Genomic DNA, 21,320 nt, shown 5'->3' with positions numbered 1-21,320 from the left:
ATGGGTTAGTCAATACATCACACTATGGAATGAATCCTCCATAAAATCCAAAAGGATGGGTTTGGAGAGGATCTGGGCTGGGGCACACGCGGAGGTGGAGAATGGCTCCCGAGAAGGGGTGGGAACTCCTCCCCTTTCCCCATACTCTGCTGGGCATCCCCTCTTCCATCTGCTGTTCCTGAGTTAAACACATCCTTCTATAATACAGTGAATCCCTCCCCCTCCACGAAACTTCAAAGCTGCAAACGTGCCCGTTTGCCAGCTGTTGTACTGCACCACTGTACTTCTCAAAGTACTGTACACATTCATGTGTTTCTTTGCTGTGGTTTTTCATGTATATTACAAGACAGTACTACATAGCTGACTGTGTGAGTTGGGGGGGGTGTGTGTGCATGGGTGTGTGTGCGCATGTGCTAACCAGGTGGTGCTAGGGGTCAAGGATCTGCCTGTCTATGCAGGAGACATAAGAGATGCAGTTCCGATCCCTGGGTCAGGAAGATCCCCTGGGAAGTGGGCTTGGCAACTCACTCCAGTATTCTTGCCTGGAGAATCCTGCAGACAGAGGAGCCTGGAGGGTTACAGTCCACAGGGTTGCAAAGTTGGACACAACTGAAGCGCCTTAGCGTGCGTGCACACATTATATAGCTGATTGCATTAGTTGCATACCTAGGCTAACTCTGTTGGACTTAAACTAGACTTTAGTCCAATTGGACTTAATTGGACTTAACGAACGTGCTCTCGGAACAGAATTCATTCCTACATAAGGGACTTACTGTAACTGATAATCGAGTAACTAAAAGGTTTGAGTTCTGTGAGCTGCTCTAGAAAAACAATTTTTTTTTTGCTCTAGCAAATTAATCAAACCCAAGGAGGGGGTCATCGGAAGCTCCAACCTAGAGCTGCTGGGTCAGAAGCACAGGTGACCACATGACCAGCATCTGACATGGAGGGGGAGGCAGTCTCGGAGGACCAAGCTGTTAACTTGTGGGATCTGATGCTGTTTGGTGGTGGACAGCGACAGAAATGAGTTACTTACTTGGGGAACCTGATAACACATGCTATGCAATACACAGCATCTATATTATGGCATTCGAAGGATGTAACTATGTATATCCTGCTTTGCTTACTGCACCACAGAACTATGAAGCCAAAATAAATGTTAGACTCCTGAACTATAATACCTATAAAATCTAGATTAACAAGACTACCTTAACCCCCTGGTTAATGTTGCTTTGCTAAAACAGAAGCGCTCTTTGAACCATGACTGCCCACTGCTTCCCCGTGAGCCTGGCGGCCTCTTTGACCACAGGTGCTGAGATGAGTCATGTATTCCACCTTAGCTCCTCTATTCCAGCCTCGATAAAACAGTCACTCGCACAGCAATCACGCTGTTAATTCCCCTTCACTGACAGCGAACACATCACTGGCATATCCAGTCCTGCATTTGTCCCATTAGCCCGAGACGATTACAGTCGTAACCCTGGGCGCCAACGTGACCACAAAGACAAACATGGGCTTCAGAGAAAACATGCGTGGCCAGATAAGCCAAAATGAGTTGATGCTGTTAAAAAAATAAATAAATAAAACCTTTATAAATAGTGAAAAGTTAAAAAAAGGAAAAGAAAAATAACTACGGCACTGATATGGGGCCTGGGGGACCATATTAGAAGTTCTGAGAATTCTGTAGGCAGAATGGAAAGTTTCAAGAATACTTTTTAAGCAGAAGGATGTCGTGATCAGGTTCAGGGTTCTAACGAATCACTCGGTGTGGAGAATGGATTGAGGATGGATGGAGAGATATGAGAAAGGAAGTCGGGGAACGAGGGCAGAGGATAAGGAGGGGGGAGCAGAGGGGAAAGCCAGAGGTCCCCAGAGGAGGGAGGGGATGGCTGGGGTCCTAGTCTGGGTGCTCGGTGACAGGAAGGTGGGGGAATGAAGGAGAGTCCAGAGAGTTTCCCAGCCAGTGTGATGACCTGGACGCTGGTAGCACAGCTGGGCGTCTTTGTCAATAATCACTGAACTGTATATATGAGATCGGTACAGTTGACCGAAGGTAATCTGACCTTCATGTTGGGGGCGGGGTGCCTCACAGATCCAAGATTAATGTCCTGATCTCTGGCTTGAGACCTTGCTAAGAACAAGAAGCATGACAGGAGGAACACCGATTTTCTGGGAGGAAATCGGGGTGAACTGAGGAGGTGCACAGAAGAGGCCTCCGTGACGATGCCCTGGGGGTGCTGGACACATGGGTGGGACACAGCGGAGAAGCTGGCAGGGCAGCCCTGAAGTCTGGGGAGGCAGGGAGACCCACAGAAGGAAAGGCAGGCTGGTAGAACCTGAGGAAGATGAGCCAAGAAAACAAGGAAGAGTCCAGAACGGTGGAGGAGCTTGGAGGAGGGCGGGGCAGTGTGTGGAAGGGGCTGTGGCGTCAAAGACAATCTTGTTTTATCTTTTCTCATTTCACAAATAAAGAAAATAAGTAACTGTGTTAGTCGCTCAGTCATGTCTGACTCTTTGTGAACCCATGGACTGTAGCCCGCCAGGCTCCTCTCTCCACGGGATTCCCCAGGCAAGAATACTGGAGTAGGCTGCCATTCCCTTCTCTCCAGGGGATCTTCCTGACCCAGGGATCGAGCCCAGGTCTCCTGCATTGCAGGCACATTATTTACTGTCTGAGTCCCCAGGCAAAGAAGTTCAAGAAACCTGTAAAAGATACTAGAAATTGTTGGGTGATAAAGCCAATGGTCCAGTAGAAAAGGAGAGATCCAAGAACCAGCGGCAGGGAGGCTCAAAGGTGGAGAAGTCCCCAGGAAATCAGGGAGGAGGGATCAAAACACACCTGAAGGAAAGCGCCTCTGCTGTGAACAGGGCCCTTTATCCACCCGGAGTCTCCCCTCCAGCGCACGTGTTGGCCAACTGCGGCCCCCAGATCTGCCCTTCTGGTTTTATAAATAAAAGTTTTATTGGAACACAGCCTGGCATTTCACACATGCTCTGTCTGCAAGCACTTCCACACTCTAAGGGCAGAGCCGAGTAGTTGTAACAGAAATGATCTTGCTCACTGGGCCAAAAAATGTCCTCTTTAGAGAAAATATGACCATCTAGAGGCTGTCTCTAGATGTTATCTCTAGATGTTGAAGCTGAAACTCCAATACTTTGGCCACCTGATGCAAAGAGCTGACCCATTTGAAAAGGCCCTGATGCTGGGAAAGATTGAGGGCAGGAGGAGAAGGGGATGACAGAGGATGAGATGGTTGGATGGCACTACCAACTCAATGGACATGGGTTTGGGTGGATTCCAGCAGTTGGCGATGGACAGGGAGGCCTGGCGTGCTGCAGTTCATGGGGCAGCAAAGAGTTGGACATGACTGAGCAACTGAACTGAACTGAGAGGCTACCTCTGCGGACACCTGACAACCATTCTCCATCCTGTGAATCAAACTGTCTTGATCCGTGTGATTTTCTCGGAACACACACAGATCACTCCACTGCTAACCAAGAAGACTTTGGACACTTCTCTACTGCCTAGAAGATACAGTCGGCAGGTCTTAGCAAGCAGGACAAAGCCCTTAAGGTATGACCGTGCAGCAGGAAGTAGGACTCTGCTCTGAAACCAACACAAGGAGAAAAAAGTTCACGGTCTCCTTGGCAAGCCACTCCACAGCTCCCAGCCTCAGCTTCCCCACAACGTCTTGTCTTTCTCAACGAACAGCCGTGCACCATCTTTGCCTTTCCAACCAAGCCTGGTTCCTACATGTCCTTAGCAAATCCCACACTTTACAGGCATGCTTTCCACTTGCTAATGATCCTCGTTCCTCCAGGGCTTCCCTGGTGGCTCAGCTGGTAAAGAATCTGCCTGCAATGTGGGAGACCTGGGTTTGATCCCTGGTTTGGGAAGATCTCCTGGAGAAGGCAAAGGCTACCCACTCCAGTATTCTGGCCTGGGGAATTCCATGGACTGTACAGTCCAAGCGGTTGCAGAGAGTCAGACACAACTGAGCAACCTGCACTTGTTCTTCCAACTCTTTCAAACGCTTCTGGGCCCTTCCCCCACTCTGCGCCCACCGTGTTCCCGCAGACTCTTGGGCACATAGCCACACGGCCCTTCCTCTGTGATATATTTTCTCAGGTCCTTCCTGAGCATCTACTGTCATCTTCTCTGAGCAGCCAGGTACACATTTCTCAGACAGCACTGGCAGACTGTACTGAAATTACATGTTTACATCAGAGCAGAAGTTTGTAAAGGACAGTGGTTGGGTATTTTTGTTTTTTTTAAATCCTAAAAGCCTAACAAGGTAACCTTCCATATGATATGAGCTTGAGGCATGCCCCATGCCTTATTCCGGGTAGACTTTTTAATCCAGGAATGCAAGCTTTGTCCACTATTCCAATTCAATGATTTCTAAATATACCACTAGAATAAAAATTTTAAAAAAGCCTGAGAACCCAAGTATTATTCCAGAAGATAAAAGACATGATGTTGTGTAGTCACTAAGTTGTGTCTAGCTCTTTCGCAACCCCAAGGTCTGTAGCAGGCCAGGCTCTTCTGTCCATGGGATTTTCCAGGCGAGAACACTGGAGTGGGCTGCCATTTCCTTCTCCGGGGGGTTATTTCTGACTCAGGGATCGAACACACAGCTCCTGCATTATAGATTTCTTCTTCTGTTAAGAAGAAATCACTACTGTTTTGGAAAATCGAAACTTCGCAAAGCAAGCAGAGGTCCTAAACCAACAGCTGCTCCGACCATCCATCCTTTGATTGACGGATGTTGGATGCTGACCCCTCCATCAGGCACTGTCCTGGGCCCTGAGTTGCACAGATGAATTAACCACAGGACTTGACATTAAAAGGTCACATATCCAGAAAAGATCACAGGAGACTAAACAGACTAAACTCTGCTTGCCCCAAACTGAAGTTAACCTGAAATGTACTAGACCAACCAAGATCAAATGCCCACCCTGTTAGATTAAAAGGCTCATGGGGGTTTTAAACACATATTTTAGAAATTATAATAGTGCAAGCATTGGCTTACATGTACATAATCAAGTAAAATAAAACTAGAGCTTAACGGAGGTTCAGTTCAATTCAGTCACTCAGTCATGTCTGACTCTTTGCAACTCCATGAACTGTAGCACGCCAGGCCTCCCTGTCCATCACCAACTTCCGGAGTCCACCCAAACCCATGTCCATTGAGTCAGTGATGCCATCCAACCATCTTATCCTCCGTCGTCCCCTTCTCCTCCTACCCTCAATCTTTCCCAGCATCAAGGTCTTTTCCAATGAGTCAGCTCTTTGCATTAAGGGAGGTAAACTCTTTAAAGTGAGACAAACAATAAAGACTTGGACTAGAATCCCGGAGACTGGGAGTAACAGAGGCCCATAAAGTGAGAGAAGAAAATGATCTATGAGGTCCCTGCCTAAATCCAAATAGGCTTGTTTTCTTAGTTTCATAGGTAATTAGCCTGAAAGTTTTCAAAGTAGTAACATGTTGTAGCCACCAGGGGGCAGATCACACCCGAGGAAATCTAAATGGGCTACTGTGCCCTACAGTTTTTATTTTTACACTCAATTTTCTCTTAATTCCCACAGCCCCAAGTCCCACTTAAACAAAAAAATCCTGCTGGAGTGGTCTATTAAAAATCAAAACACATTTTAATAAGAAATCTATTCTTAAAAATGCCGTTTCCTGATTTAATTTAAATACTCTTCACGTCAGAATTACACAATGAGAGCTTTCTGTTTGGGGTCCCCTCTCCCTCCCGGCTACCCCTGATTTTATTTTTAAATACCACAGTCTTTGGCAGGAACATGCTAACCCCTTTCCGTTTTTATTACACACACATATATATGCACAATGATCTCATTTGATTTTTCACTTTCTTCCCTAACTGCTCTGTCTAGCAAGTGATATATGAGTCATGCCCTCACTTTTTCCACTGAAAGTAATAAACACAGCCAATTATCGATGGCAAATATTTAGGTACCTAAGTGCGGAAACCAGCTTGATGTTCTTAAACTCTCTGTTAATCTTATCAAATTATATTCTGTAATCTTATTTTATTCTGTATGCTGAAACAGTGATCTTAAATTCTAACTTCTAAACTTCACTTTCAACTTTCATGAAACTATATCAAAGAGCCCACAATCAGAAGGCAAGTCAATTCATTGGGAAGGTGACTCTCAAATGCTGTGTTTATACCAAGTGTTAGCTTTATTTTTTATTAACTGCAAGTTACAAGGATTCATATTTACTTAACTGGATTAACGGACAGTCCCTCTATCCAAGTTGTTTCCACAACCTGTTGAGTGAGCATTGTTAAGGTAAGAAAAGAGAATGTATCTGCCCAGGTCTTTCCCTTTCCTTAAAGGAAGTAACTGATGGAAGAAGCAGGGAGAGAAAAGATGAAGGAGAAATGCATTGTTCTATCCTCCACATTCACATAATTCTGATTTATTGCAAATGAAGGATCCATGAACAAGAGTAACGGGTAAACACTGCCAAGAAGAAACACACAGCCCTGTACGCGGCACTTGCGGAGCATCCGCGTCAAAGGGCTGCTGGAAGTCTTCAATGAGCTGATGCAGGGAAAGTTCTTGGCACAGTGTTGAAACCCTTTGGAAATGCTGGTCATTATCTATCACCCATCATCCGTCAGATACCATGTGGGACAATGTGCCTGTGCGTGCTCAGCTGTGTCAGGCTCCTTGCGACCCCATGGACTGTGGCCCATCAGGCTCCTCTGTCCATGGAATTGTCCAGGCAAGAATACTGGAGTGGGGTGCCATCTCCTCCTCCAGGGGATCCTCCCGACCCACATCTCCTGCCTCTCTTGCACTGGCAGGCGGATTCTTTGCCACTGAGCCACCTGGGAAGCTGGGATGTTGGGGGACAGTGTGAGGACCTCCCAAATGGCCTCCTTTCTCTTTCCTGGAGTTTCGAGGAGGACTCTCCTCTGGTACATCTGCTCCTGACTCCCTCCGCAAAAGAGCAGCGGTAGTTTCCTAGACAGGTGAACTGGGTGGGCAGAAGGGCTGGTCAGCTCCTCACCATCTGGGGACTGGTTTCGACACTGATCACGGCCACCAGTGACCTGCCTGAACCCTGACCAGGGGGTCTGTCTGTCTGCAATTTGGGGCTGGGAGTCTAAAGCTGACACATGGCTCTCCACCTGTCTCCCGAGCCTCACTTCCACTGGATCAGAAATCAGGGAGTGGGGTCCTGATATGATGTCCTCTCTAATTCCAAACACCTTTTCTTCTCCCCTTGAAATAATAACAATCATTTTGCCACAAGCTTGGAAAGAAGATCTTGACCTCTGTTTCTGATGGCTTTCCAGTCCCATCAGCAGTTTTAGTAATCCAGTCGGGTCTTAGCAACAGCCGAGCTCCATGAACGAGTGCCTGGACGAAGTGCTTGGATATTCCAGGGCACTCAACATGTCTGCTCTTGATCTCATCCAGGAGTGTTCTGATCACCACTAAGACACGTGTGTGTGTGTGAGTGTGTGTGTGTGAGTGTGTGTGAGTGTGTGTGTAGTGTTCAGTCGCTCAGTCGTGTCTCACTCTGCAGTACCATGGAATATAGCCCGCCAGGCTCCTCTGTCCATGGGATTCTCCAGGCAAGAATACTGGAGCGGGCAGCCATTTCCTTCTCTAGAACATGATCCCAATATAAATAATATAAGCCAACAGGATGTCACTAGAAATTAGGTGATAAGGGCAATTTGAATTATTATTCAATAAAAAGTACGTATGATTTTTGTAGGTAGTTCCTAGTAATAAGTGTTTTGAGAGTGAGGCATCTGGTAGTTTATTTTAATAAATGAGTAAAACTTGGCTAAAATAGATGGCAAGACCCTTTTTCCTCACCTCGCCCCCAAATTAATGGAAATCATTATGCCTTTCTATCATTCCCTCAACATATAACAGAGTAAGTCCCTCTTCTGTGGCTAATTCAAAGCTCAACTTTAGGAACATCCAATTATTAAATTCCTTAAAAATCCTTAAATTTGGGAGATTCTAGGGTAATCTGATACTGGCAAAAAAAAAAAACCTTGCTCAAACAAGCAAGCATTCTAACGAGCACTCTAGAATACAGAAAATATTTTAAATTTGAAAGTACTAGGCAATGCTTCCGTAAGTCAACAGAAGGATGATGCCTGATCATTGGAACAAACCAAAGAATAACTAGGTAAATAAAACAAAGAACCGAAATGGAGAAATCACACTGAGGACAAGAGCCAGCAAACACGGTACATCCTGCTTTTTTATCAAGTCCTCAGTTTCTTTCCAAAGCTGTAGCTGTTGGGCTATTCAAAACGGAAAACTCTGGCTGGGAAACCTGGGGGTTGACGTGCTCGGAGGCGGGCTCTGTGTTTTGGGGGCTGGCTGGTTACCTGATGAGCACGCACTGGTTGTCGTGGCGCTTCCACAGGCAGCGATAGCACTCGTTGGCGATGGCGAAGACGTGGGGGGGCAGCTCGCCCAGGTGGCACCTGCTGTAGCGATCCACGGCATCCCTCGAGTACAGGCCCGCGATGGTCTTGTAGGGGTTCACGGAGGCGATGATGGAGCCGATGTAGGTCTGCAGGGCAGGGGGCGAGGAGACAGGAACTCGGGTTACAGGTGGCACTCGAGGAGGAGAAGGGGGCACCTGGCACGGGATCTCACTTCCACCCGCCCTGGGGTGGAGACAGAAGCAGCTCAAGGCGGCTCCACACTAAGAGGAGAAGAGATGCCACCTCTCACTGGGGCCACTGTCTGAGCCTAAACAGAATCCACTGAGTGCATGTTAAAGGGATCAGGGACTCCTGACCCCCCACTCACACTTTTCCCTGTACTTCTGGGGACAAATCTTGTGCAAAAGAATGAAGCCACCTCAAAGAGGGCTGCAAGTAAACAACAGAAAGACGACGGGGACACATCAAAGCCCAAATCCCTAATTCTCCGGGGACCTCCTGGCCCCATCAGGTGGCTGTTAGGAAAGCTGGGATTAAAGCAGTAAGAGAAGGCGGGGGGTGGGGGGTGGCGGGGACAGGGAGGGTGACTGTTTAGTGGGCTTCTGTTCAGCATGGTAAGAAAGTTCTGGAGGTAGATAGTGGTTATGGTTGCACAACACAGCAATGGTATTTGGTACACTGTACTGCATGCTTAAAAAGAGTCAAAAAGCTAACTTTTATGCTATAAATCTTTGACTTAAGAGGTAACAAGAACATTGTGAAAACACTCGGTATTCTTCCAGTAATCTCAAACACCTCATGAAATGCCATGTAACTTACCTGGAAAAATAGCTGACTGGCAATTTTCCCTTTTCTGGAACCAAATCCAGGCCAGAAATTAAGCAAAATCTTCAGAAGAGCAAAACACAGGCTACAGAGTTATCAAAGCCTCACGCTTCATGCCTCCTCCATGTGGATACGGACTAACTTGCCCGTCCTTCTTGAAGAAAGACTAATGAAGCTGGGTAGCTGGTTCCCAGGCTCAGACACAAGTGGAGCAGCAGATGAGAAGGGCGGCGCTAAGGTCCTGCAGCCTCCACCATTCACCTGCCTGCTTCCACCGTGTGTTCGTGGAGCCCTAGGCTTGACAGCCTGCTATGGGCTCTGTCCCCTCCTCCAATTCATGTACTGAAGCCCTGACCCCCAGCACCCCTGAATGCCACTCTATCTGTAGACAGGACCTTTTAAAGATGACTAAATTAAAATGAGGTGGTTCAGGTGGGCCCAAAACTTGTCCTTGCATGTGCTAAGTCACTTTAGTCACGTCTGATGCTGTGCGACCCTGTGGACTACAGCTCGCCAGGCACCTCTGTCCACGGGATTCTCCAGGCAAGAATACTGGAGTGGGTTGTCACACCCTCCTCCAGTTATATTCCACACTCAGGGATCGAACCCACATCTCCTCCATCTCCTCCACTGGTTGTTTAGTTGCTCAGTAGTAGCCTACTCTTTGCGACCCCATGGACTGCAGCCCACCGGGCCTCCCTGTCCATCACCAACTCCCGGAACTTCCTCAAACTCATGTCCATAGAGTCGGTGATGCCATCCAACCATCTCATCCTCTGTCATCCCCTTCTTCTCCTGCCCTCAATCTTTCCCAGCATCAGGGTCTTTTCCGATGAGTCAGTTCTTTGCATCAAGTAGCCAAAGTATTGGAGCTTCAGCTTCAGCACCAGTCCTTCCAATGAATATTCAGGACTGATATCCTTTAGGATTGACTGGTTGGATTTCCTTGCAGTTCAAGGGACTCTCAGGAGTCTTCTCCAACACCACAGTTCAAAAGCATCAATTCTTCGGTGCTCAGCTTTCTTTATCATCCAACTCTCACATCCATACATGGCTACTGGGAAAACCAGAGCTTTGACTCGATGGACCTTTGTTGGAAAGTAATATCTCTGCTTTTTAATATGCTGTCTAGGTTGGTCATAGCTTTTCTTCCAAGGAGCAAGCGTCTTTTAATTTCATGGCTGCAGTCCCCATCTGCAGTGATTTTGGAGTTCAAAAAAAATAAAGTCTGCCACTGTTTCCACTGTTTCCCCATCTATTTGCCATGAAGTGATAGATGCAGAAACAATGGAAACAGTGAGAGACTTTATTTTTGGGGCTCCCAAATCACTGCAGTCACCATCTGCAGCCTGCATTGGTAGTCAGGTTCTTTACCACTAGGGCCGCCTGGGAAGCCCAAACTTGTCCTTGTAAGAAGAGAGAACCTGGATACACAAAGAAACACAGCGGATGTGTGTGCACAGATAGACCACATGACGACCCAGCAAGAGGGTGGCCATTTGCAAGCCAAGGCAGGAGCCCGCAGGAGAAGAAACCAACCCTGCTGATACCCTGACCTCAAACGCTGAGCTTCCAGAACTGTGAGAAAAGAACTGTCCTGTTGTTTCAGCCAGCCAGTCCGTGGCCTTTTGTTACGGCAGTCAGAACAGACTAATAAATACAGAGGGCCTGAGACTGAAAGTACTCAGAGTACTCCTAGGAGATTCACGGTATTATTGCGCCTATTTTTCAGATGAGCAAATTAAGGTAGAGTGATAAATTTTGCATTTGGTCACACAGTCAGTAAGGGGCAGAGGTGAGACGTGAATGCAGGCCACCTAAATCCAGAGCCTTCTCTTCACATTTGCTAGCAAGGGGTGCTAACACAGCAGAGTTCAAGAAAACCAAGAAACACTGGACAGAAAGCTCAAACATCCTGAGTGCATCTGTACCATATGATAGCCATTTGTAATCATCTATATTTACAGTGACTTCCAGGAACATCAAGCAAAATATCCTGTGTCCCGTGTAACTGCTTTCAAATGCAAGATGGTTCAGAGCATGCTTTGGAAACATTTTAAACCAAAACAAGGTTGAAAAGGTCAAAGAGTTATTAGTGTATGACCCAACAGTTCCGCTCCTAGGTATGTACCCCCACAGAATTAAAAACAGGTACTCCCAACAAAAATACAGCAGCATCATACACAAGAGCCTAAAGGTAGAAACAACCCAATGTCCACCATCAGACAGATGGGTAACAAGATGCAGTGCGACCACACTGCAGAATATCATTCAGCCGTGCTAAGGAAGGAAGTACTGATATGGGCTGCCATGGAGATGAACCTTGAAAGCATGACGCTGGGTGACAGAAGTCAGACCAACACTGGAGGTAGTTACCATGGGCAGAGGGGAGGGTGGGGGCAGGAAGGACTGAGAGCTGACTGCCTGCAGGCACCGGGCTTCCAGTGGGGTGATGAGAACATTCTGGTGCTGGTTGTACAACACTGGATGTACTCAATGCCACTGACTTTACCTTCAAGTGGTTAGTTTTCTGTTACATAAATTTCACTTCCATTAAAAACCAATGAAAAGATGCAGAGCTTTCAGGAGGGAATTTTCAGGTCTTCAGAAACCTGCACTCTCTAGAGGGCCCCCTTTCCCCCATCAGAGCATCAGGGGAAGGATGTGGCTGGAAAGAAGAGTGCATGCTGCCTTTTCCCTGGGGAAGTAAAGTGCCCTACTTCTACAGGCAAGCAGAGAATCACATGGTCCCCTGGGGGATGCCAGATACCTTCCATCGATGGCTGGACCACAGGTGCTGGCAGCTTCTTTTATTATAGTTGCAGAGGTGAGGAAGGCAGGCAGGTTGGTGATGCTTGAGGCTCTAGGAGTCTGGCTCCTTCCTCTTGTAGGTCTAGAATGTCAAGCTTGTTTCTACCCTTTTGGTAGCTGTCTGTATTATTATTATTTTTATTTGGTGAAATACCAAGACTTCATTTTTCTGTGAAACATGTTTCCCCCTCCCCACTTTGGCAGAACTCAAGACAATCAGTGAAGATCCTCTTTATACAGATAGGGAGGCGTGCTGCCCATCCCCTGTCTCAGCTACAAGTAAAAGAGAAAAGCCACACTCAGGGCATCAGTTTGACTATTAAACGAATATTAGAATAGTAACCCATCATTAACATATCTGAAAAGAGAATAACATGCCCAAATTGTGAAAATTTTGGCACTCCTGTTCATATCCAGGAGATGCAGGTTCGGTCCCTCGTTCAGGAAGATCCCCTGGAGGAGGAAATGGCAACCCACTCCAGTATTCTTGCCTGGGAAATCCCATGGACAGGAAAGTCTGGTGGGGTGCAGTCCATGGGGTCACAAAGAGTCAGGTATAACTGAGCGTGCACTGCCTGCCTGCCTCCCGTTCACAGCACACTGGCAAGGTGGTTATAAAATTCTGAGATGAGTTTTTTAAGTATTGATTTATACATGAAAAACATCATAACCTTTTAATACAAGCTTTCTTTTGAAAGTGATGACTAGTCAAAACCTCATAGGCATGCTCCCCTTTCCTGGTTGGGGAACCAGCCCCCCAGCATCACGTAAGAAAAAGAATCTGCCTTCCAACACAGGGGTAAGGGGTTCAATCCCTGGTCAGGGAACTAAGATTCCGCCTGCTGCAGAGCAACTGAGTCCAGGTGCCACAACGAGAGAGTCCATGTACCACATCGAAAGATCCTGTGTGCCACGACTGAGACCCGACACAGCCTAAATAAATGAGTAAAATTAAAAACAAACAAAAGAAGTCACTTACCCTGACACAGATGACGTGGACTCTGTATGGGGGCAGGAGACCCACAGGACATTAAGTTTGTTAGTAAAGGTGAAGACAGAACTTCCAAAACATCTTATGCCTAGTTTTGTGTTTGAGTAATTCATTGCACTTGGCCCAGTGAAGCAGTTTTAAGGTCTTTCAGAAAGACAACAAGGTCCATGGTGTAGCAGTTACAGAAGACACACCCGTGCCTCCTCCCAAGCCCCAGAGATTCTAGGTGCAGGAAGCGGGGCTCTCCGAACAGCAGGTGGTCAGCACTAAGGCAGCCCCTAGGAGGGAAGGATCATGCCAGTGGCGGTTATGCCTATGACCCGCTAACATTACCCTACCTTCCCCAGTTGAGCCTGGTCCCCAACACACAGTTAGAGCTCACGCCCAGCTAGTGTCTCTGGCTCAAAAATCATTCCAACCCGTCTGAAGACTGTCCCACTCTTGAATACTTTGTCTTATAGATTTTGTGGCTGCCCATAAATTCAACCAATGGACTCCCCTGTGCCAACAGGGGGCAAGAGAAAACCAGTCTGAATCTGAGCCCAAATTCAATCATCTGAATCTCTCCCCACCTCCAAAAAAAAAAAAAAAAGAAAAGGAAAGCATATGTAAAATGCGTGTTTGGCTGGTATGGAGAAAGAACCCAGTTTTTCACTGCTATTTTTTAAGATTGTGGGAAACCGTGCCTCATGGAGGGTTCAAAATGCCTCTTACTGTAAGCACCTCCACTTAGTTCCAGAGGTAGGTTAGGCTTTTGTAACATGAAAGCACACGTTTTATAGTTTCACCTCCTCACTAATGACCTGAGTCATTCATTTCTCAACAGGCCTGACACCAGATTTCAAATCACAATTAGCTCTACGTGTTTGCAAAACAACTTGACTGATGTTTCAGGACCGCGGGGCACAGAGGACAACTGACCTACGCAGACACGCTGCGACAAAACCTTGACCTACAGGCAGCCCAGAGGCCACGGTTCAGAGGAACAGAGCTGCCTCTGCTGAGAGAGGAAGGAAGAGAGCCAGCGAGCAAGGGCAGGACCCTGGATCCTAATCGGGGGGTGCTTTCCCACAGGTCTGTGGTGACGCCCCCGTTCCCCACTCACCCACGAGCATATAGGACGGGAATCGTCCCACTTTCCAGCTTCACAGTCCCTGCACTGTCTCCACATGCTGGCCACACCCAAGCACGTGGAGTTGTTTAACTCTACAATCAACCCCTCTTTCTCCATCCACACCACCCTGACCACACTTGCTCAATTACCCCCGAGTCTCCTTCCTCATTCATTTCCCACTCAAGTCCTGTGTGTTCAATCCTAGCTGTACCCTTGACAAATGAACACCTGAAGACAGACACTCCTCTGCATAAAACTCCTTCATAGCTCCCACAATCTTCAGGGTCAACCCACAGAATATTCGAGAAAAGAGTCTGAGCACCTCCAGAAAGGTGACTGAACACCCACATCCTAACAAATTTTTCTCCTAACAGTTACAGAAGTGGGGGCAGCTTCAGTTACTTTCTCATCTTCATTGTTTGTGTCCATAGTCAAAGTCAAAGTCGCTCAGTCGTGTCCGACTCTTGCGACCCCATGGACTGCAGCCCGCAAGGTTCCTCTGTCCATAGGACTCTCCAGGCAAGAATACTCGAGTGGGCTGCCATTTCCTTCTCCAATGTTTAGGTCCATACTGGTGCCAAATGATATTTTTGGACCCCCCTCCCAAAGGAAGGTGTAAATCAACAAGGCAACCAAAGTCATAGTTCCTAACGGTTTCTTCACATTAGATGTAGTGGTTGAGGTCCATCAGCAAAAATATTTACAGCCTGAGGCACCTTTATCTTTTCTCCCACTACCTTGAACATACCACCCTGCATGGATTATTTTGTCACTAAAACAAAGGCTGCATGGATAAGAGATTTGCTGAATAACAAGGAAAGTTTGACATGGAAGTGAACATGGAGACTGAGGAGTGGAGGTGGGAGGAGATCAGCCTAGTTATAAGTTAAGTATCAAGGCAGGCAACAGATGCAATGCAGTCAGAAGTCACAAGAGCGGTGAGAAAACATGCGTTCCATGAGTGTGCCACGGACCACTCCCTTGCCGTTCAGCCGTGTCTGACTCTTTGTGGCCCCGTCGACTGCAGCCCGCCAGGCTCCTCTGTCCATGGGATTTCCCAGGCAAGAATACTGGAGTGGCTTGTCAATTCCTTCTCCAGGGGGGTCTTCCTGCACTAGGGATTGGAAGGGCATCTCCTGCACTGATGGTTGGATCCTTTACCACTGAGCCACCCGGGAAGCCCAATAATACCATAGCTGTGCTTATTCGTATTTGAGTTATAGTCATTAAATGTTACAGTCTGAATTTGAATGCTGGTTCCACTGGTTCAAGCTACTTAAATTCTTGGTGCTCCAGTTTCCTCAATGGTAAAGCAAGGATAACAACATTAGTAGCTGGTAGAATTAAATGGATTGACCTATGAATTTAAAAACCTTGGACTGCAAGGAGATCCAACCAGTCCATTCTGAAGGAGATCAGCCCTGGGATTTCTTTGGAAGGAATGATGCTAAAGCTGAAACTCCAGTCCTTTGGCCACCTCATGCAAAGAGTTGACTCATTGGAAAAGACTCTGATGCTGGGAAGGATTGGGGGCAGGAGAAGAAGGGGACGACAGAGGATGAGATGGCTGGATGGTATCACTGACTTGATGAACGCAAGTCTGAGTGAACTCCGGGAGTTGGTGATGGACAGGGAGGCCTGGCGTGCTGCGATTTATGGCGTCGCGAAGAGTCGGACACGACTGAGCAACTGAACTGAGCTGAACTGAACTATAGTGAAAGTTAAACGCCTCAGTGAAGAGCCTGTGTTTCCATGCTCACTCTATAAAAAGGCAATTGCTGTCAAAAACGGCCATGAACGCCGTGTACTTTGGGACTCAGGGTACATGCAGCTTTCAGACACCAGGTGGGGCCATGTGCTGCTTTCCTCATACCGGATTCCGAATTTCATGAGAATAAATCGCCTGGTCATTTTAACGGCTTTTCTGAAATAGAAAGTATATTCTATTTTGAAGCACGTAAAAATTTTTTTCTAGTCAGAAGAGTTCCACACAACTCACCGAAAAAATACATTTCCTTGCTCATTTTAATAATCGGGAACAGCTGCAGTGCCTATTGCTATAAAACGTTGCGAGAGACTCCCTTCATTGCTTTAAAACATTGCCTACCAATTCAAGGCTTCAGAAGGCTTAAGTACAGCAAAGCAGAGACATCATGACGAAGGCCCATGTAGTCAAAGCTACAGTTTCTCCAGGGGTCGTGTGCAGATGTGAGAGCTGGACCAAAAGGAAGGCTGAGCACTGAAGAAATGATGCTTTCAAACTGTGGTGCTGGAGAAAACTCTTGAGAGTCCCTTGGACAGCAAGAAGATCAAACCAATAAATCCTAAAGGAAAGCAATCCTGAATATTCATTAGAAGGACCGATGCTGAAGGTGAAGGTCCAATCCCTTGGCCACCTGATGCAAAGAGCCGACTCAATGGAAAAAACCCCGATGCTGGGGATGATTAGGGCCAAAAGCAGAAGGGAGTGGCAGAGGATGAGATGGTTGGATGGCATCATCCACTCAACGGACATGAGTTTGAGCAAACTCTAGGAGATAGTGAAAACCGGGGAAGCCTGCGTGCTGCAGTCCATGGGGTCACAAAGAGTCAGACACAACTTAGCAACGGAACAACAACAAAGGCTGTCATACCTACTATCTTGTCCCCCACTAAAAAAAAAAAAAAAAAAAAAAGAGTATAAAAGATCACTAAAAGTGACCCAGTAGCCTCAGATACATTCTGCTGGTAGATATGGAGCATCCATGTTACTGTTAGAAAGTCATTTTTACAACACAAGAAGTGATGGAGACAGCAAGGTGTGGTCAGGTTAGAAGACCCCAAGTCCTCATCCTGGACCTACCTTGCCTGGTTCACAGCTTAACCCCTCCAGGCCCCAGATTCCGATCAATAACAACAACACACCCTCTGTTACTCCACCCAATTATCATGTGAAAGTGTTACATAAATCACAGGTAAATATTATTTTTATTCATGAAAATAAAGCTACAACGGTCCTGAAAAGCTGGATATAGATCAAGTAACCTCAAATGCACCAGGGAAACTGGTTCAAGTCACTGCCATGTCTCCCCTACAGGGAAGGTACTTGTCAAGAAGTGGGGACCACCATCCAGATTTATTTTCCACCCACCCTTCTCCGGGGCTTCCCTGGTACCTCAGCCAGTAAAGATTCTGCCAGCAATGCAGGAGACCCCGGGTTGATTTCTGGGAAGATCCCCTTAGAGAAGGGTACGGCAACCCACTCCAGAACCCTTGCCTGGAGAATCCCCATGGACAGAGGAGCCTGGCGGGCTACAGTCCATGGGGTCGACGCACTTCTCCAAATCGCTTTCTGGAGTGCAGCTCTGGTTTTAAGCTGTGGATCTGTGTACTCAAGAGTCTGCTGGGCATCTGCACTTGGCTGCCCTCAACTTGGCTTCCTGCAAAACATCTGCTTCTCTACGTACAGCCACATCTTCACAAATGGCACCATGGTCTACCCAAGTGGATAAACCAGAAATCCAGGAGTCATCCTATAGCAATACAACGTGCTGCCCCCAAACCCAACCAAACACCGAGATTCTACCTCTTAGTAAACATCATGCTCTAGCTTCCCAAGGACTTGTTTTGAATCCCAACATTTCCCACCTGGTTTGCTGGTCACCTCTCAAAAGCCTCTTGATGAAAGTGAAAGTGGAGAGTGAAAAAGTTGGCTTAAACTTTCAGAAAACGAAGATCATGGCATCTGGTCCCATCACTTCATGGGAAATAGATGGGGAAACAGTGGAAACAGTGTCAGACTTTATCTTTTTGAGCTCCAAAATCACTGCAGATGGTGACTGCAGCCATGAAATTAAAAGACACTTACTCCTTGGAAGAAAAGTTACGACCAACCTAGATAGCATATTCAAAAGCAGAGACATTACTTTGCCGACTAAGGTCCATCTAGTCAAGGCTATGGTTTTTCCAGTAGTCATGTATGGATGTGAGAGTTGGACTGTGAAGAAGGCTGAGCGCCGAAGAATTGATGCTTTTGAACTGTGGTGTTGGAGAAGACTCTTGAGAGTCCCTTGGACTGCGAGGAGATCCAACCAGTCCATTCTGAAGGAGATCAGCCCTGGGATTTCTTTGGAGCGAATGATGCTAAAGCTGAAACTCCAGTACTTTGGCCACCTCATGTGAAGAGTTGCCTCATTGGAGAAGACTCTGATGCTGGGATGGATTGGGTGCAGGAGGAGAAGGGGACGACAGAGGATGAGATGGCTGGACGGCATCACTGACTCGATGGACGTGAGTCTGAGTGAACTCTGGGAGTTGGTGATGGACAGGGAGGCCTGGCGTGCTGCGATTCATGGGGTCACAAAGAGTCGGACACGACTGAGTGACTGAACGGAACTGAACTCTCCTCCTAGACTGGATACACCTGCTGGATTCACCCATCACCCACAGTCAGAGTGAGCGTTCCCAGAACTCACCTTTGACGTTGTCCCCTGCCAGCCTTCATGAATGACTTCAAGGTCACTAACTCACACACAGCACCCTTCCTCGCCTGCTCCTGACCACCTCGCCAGTCGGCTGCACAAACCTTCTCTGCAGGTTCTTGCCTGTCCTGCAGGTCGACAAATCACGCTATTCCAAGTCTTTGTTGATCTTCTGCCAGGAAGAGCCACCCTCCCTCTTGGCTGAATTCCCCTAGGAATGTTTCAAAACTCAGCACCAATGCCCCAGTTGGGATCCTTTTCTGACCCCCTCATCTCTTCTTGTGATGCCCATTCTTTGTGTCCCCAGCACTTTTATCACAGTCATTGTCGCCCCGAGCCGTTGTCAAAGGTATGATGTGTCTGCTTTCATCAACAAGCTAGGAGGTCCTGGAGGGGCGCTGTATTTTGTTTATACATTATTTCATGAAAAAGTTACCACGATGAAGAGGAATTTTGCATCCTTGGAGCCACAAGCACAGCCTGGCACACAGGCAGGGCTGAGTCAATATAGAGACATTGGAGGCACCTGGATTTATTACCAATGCACCAATAAGTTCCCTTTTTAACTGAGTTCTCATGCTCCACACCCACCTTCTTCCCTAACAAAACTGCCTGCCATCCTCATCCGATTAAACAATTCAAGTTCATTGAAAACTGGATCACAACCAGTAACTCAAGATATATGACCAAAGTCAAACTTACATTTAGACTCTTACATTTAGAAGTGACATTTCCACTTAATTTGAGTGTGTTTCTGACTCATATTCCTCCCTTGTTGAAAGGAATCTGACCCAAAAGAGCCCGGAAAGGGGAGAAAAATGAACAAAAACAAAGCTTCTAATTGCCACCACCATGTGCCGATGTAGAAATGGCAACTCAAGAGGATAAATGTTTGGTCAAGTTTAAAAATACACAGAGTCAGACAGATGGTTACAATCATCTTCTGGCAACACCAGTCTTGATTTCATGTGAAGAACAAAACCCTGACAAACCACACTGTATTCAGCTGTTCCCGGTATGAGACAAATGCCAAGCCTGCTGGCCATCCAGTCTTCAGGCCATCCCTGAGAGGTGCGCTGTTACTTGACACTGGCTTTGGAAAGGGATGGGAAATAACCCCCAAAAGTCTCCTCTGCGAAGACTGAATGAATCCAGGAACTGAATGGCAGGTTGAGATCCGCACACTGAACCCTGCAGCGTGGCTGGCCTGATGGGAACACGGTGGGCAGCCCAGGTGAGCTCACTTGTAATTCACATGGCTTCAACAGGCAGCTGCCTGCCAGCACCTTTTACGGGTTTGGAAGTTAATTCGGGAACAACAAACTCATTTACACATTCGGTCTGCACGGCCACCTTCCCAGAGGAGGGTTTTATTTTTGAAACACCTAAAAATACACGAGCTGTGAAGCATGTTCTGTGCTTTCACAACTGTTTATCTTTAGACACAGCTCCACATCTTAAAACGGACTCATCTGACTCTCAGCTCTGCCGTTTGTTCAGCAAGACCAACAAACGAACCCACGAGGTGGGTGGAACAGAGCGGGGCTCCCTCTGGAGCCATCCTCAAGCCCATAATTGCAGCCGAGCTGTGATGCGGTTTCCAGCCCGCTCCTTAGACAGGAGGCTCCCACAGGCAACTGACCGAGAGCACGACAAACCCTGCGATAGAGACAACGGGTTTCTCTTCTGTTGGACAGAAAACAAAACTGCCACACCACAGAGCTGGCCGGGCCATCCCTTCACTCTGGACACAGAGCTGACGGTCAGTGCAACAGAGACCTCATCTGTTTTTGTCCAGTGGGTGCTGAGATGCTGGGTACAGAATGTGAAATGATCCAGGCTCCACAGAATACAATGCAACAGGCATCCAAAACCCAGCTCGTCTCTCCCACTCTCCTCTCCTGGAGGAACTGTCAGAACTGTTCTTGGGGACATCAGGGCATCATTACAGCCAGCCCTGCCTCCCTCACCCCTTCCCCCTTGGGTATCACATGCAATTTTCTCTTGCTCACTCCCATCTCTGCTGCACTTGTTCAGTCGCTCAGTCGTGTCCAACTCTGTGACCCCCATAGACTGCAGCACAACCAGCTTCCCCATCCTTCACTATCTCCTGTGGCTTTCTCAAAATCATGTCCATTGACTCGGCATCCAACCATCTCATCCTCTGCCGTCCCCTTCTCCTCCCACCTTCAATCTTTCCCAGCATCAGGGTCTTTTCCAGTGAGTCAGCTCTTTATATCAGGTTGTGGTCCAAAACCCTCATATCTACCCACTTTGAGATATTGTAACACTCTCCCACCCAACCTACCCTCTGTAGACTGTATCACATCACTTCGGTATCAACCCTTCTAAACTTTTTTCAGGGAAACTGCCTCTTCAAACGGAGAAGGCAATGGCACCCCACTCTAGTACTCCTGCCTGGAAAATCCCATGGACGGAGGAGCCTGGTAGGCTTCAGTCCATGGGGTCGCGAAGAGTCAGACACAACTGAGCGACTTACCTTTCACTTTCCACTTTCATGCATTGGAGAAGCAAATGGTAACCCACTCCAGTGTTCTCGCCTGGAGAATCCCAGGGATGGGGGAGCCTGGTGGGCTGCCGTCTATGGGGTCGCACAGAGTCAGACACAAATGAAGTGACTTAGCAGCAGCAGCCTCTT

General features: G+C 47.4%; 1 protein-coding gene across 1 annotated transcript in view; it reads right to left on the bottom strand.

Annotated features, from left to right (window-relative positions):
- Positions 1-21,320, bottom strand: part of MYO10 (myosin X) — a 256,779-nt gene that overhangs the window by 116,824 nt on the left and 118,635 nt on the right. The window contains exon 4 of the mRNA XM_052659151.1: positions 8,398-8,585. Within this exon, the coding sequence (XP_052515111.1) occupies positions 8,398-8,585 (188 nt within the window). The remainder of the gene's footprint in view (positions 1-8,397; positions 8,586-21,320) is intronic.

The sequence above is a fragment of the Budorcas taxicolor genome, chromosome 20 (genome assembly GCF_023091745.1).
Source record: "Budorcas taxicolor isolate Tak-1 chromosome 20, Takin1.1, whole genome shotgun sequence".
NCBI classification, from domain to species: Eukaryota; Metazoa; Chordata; class Mammalia; order Artiodactyla; family Bovidae; genus Budorcas; species Budorcas taxicolor.
Note: the sequence above shows the minus strand (reverse complement) of the source record. Positions and strands in the feature narration are given on the sequence as shown.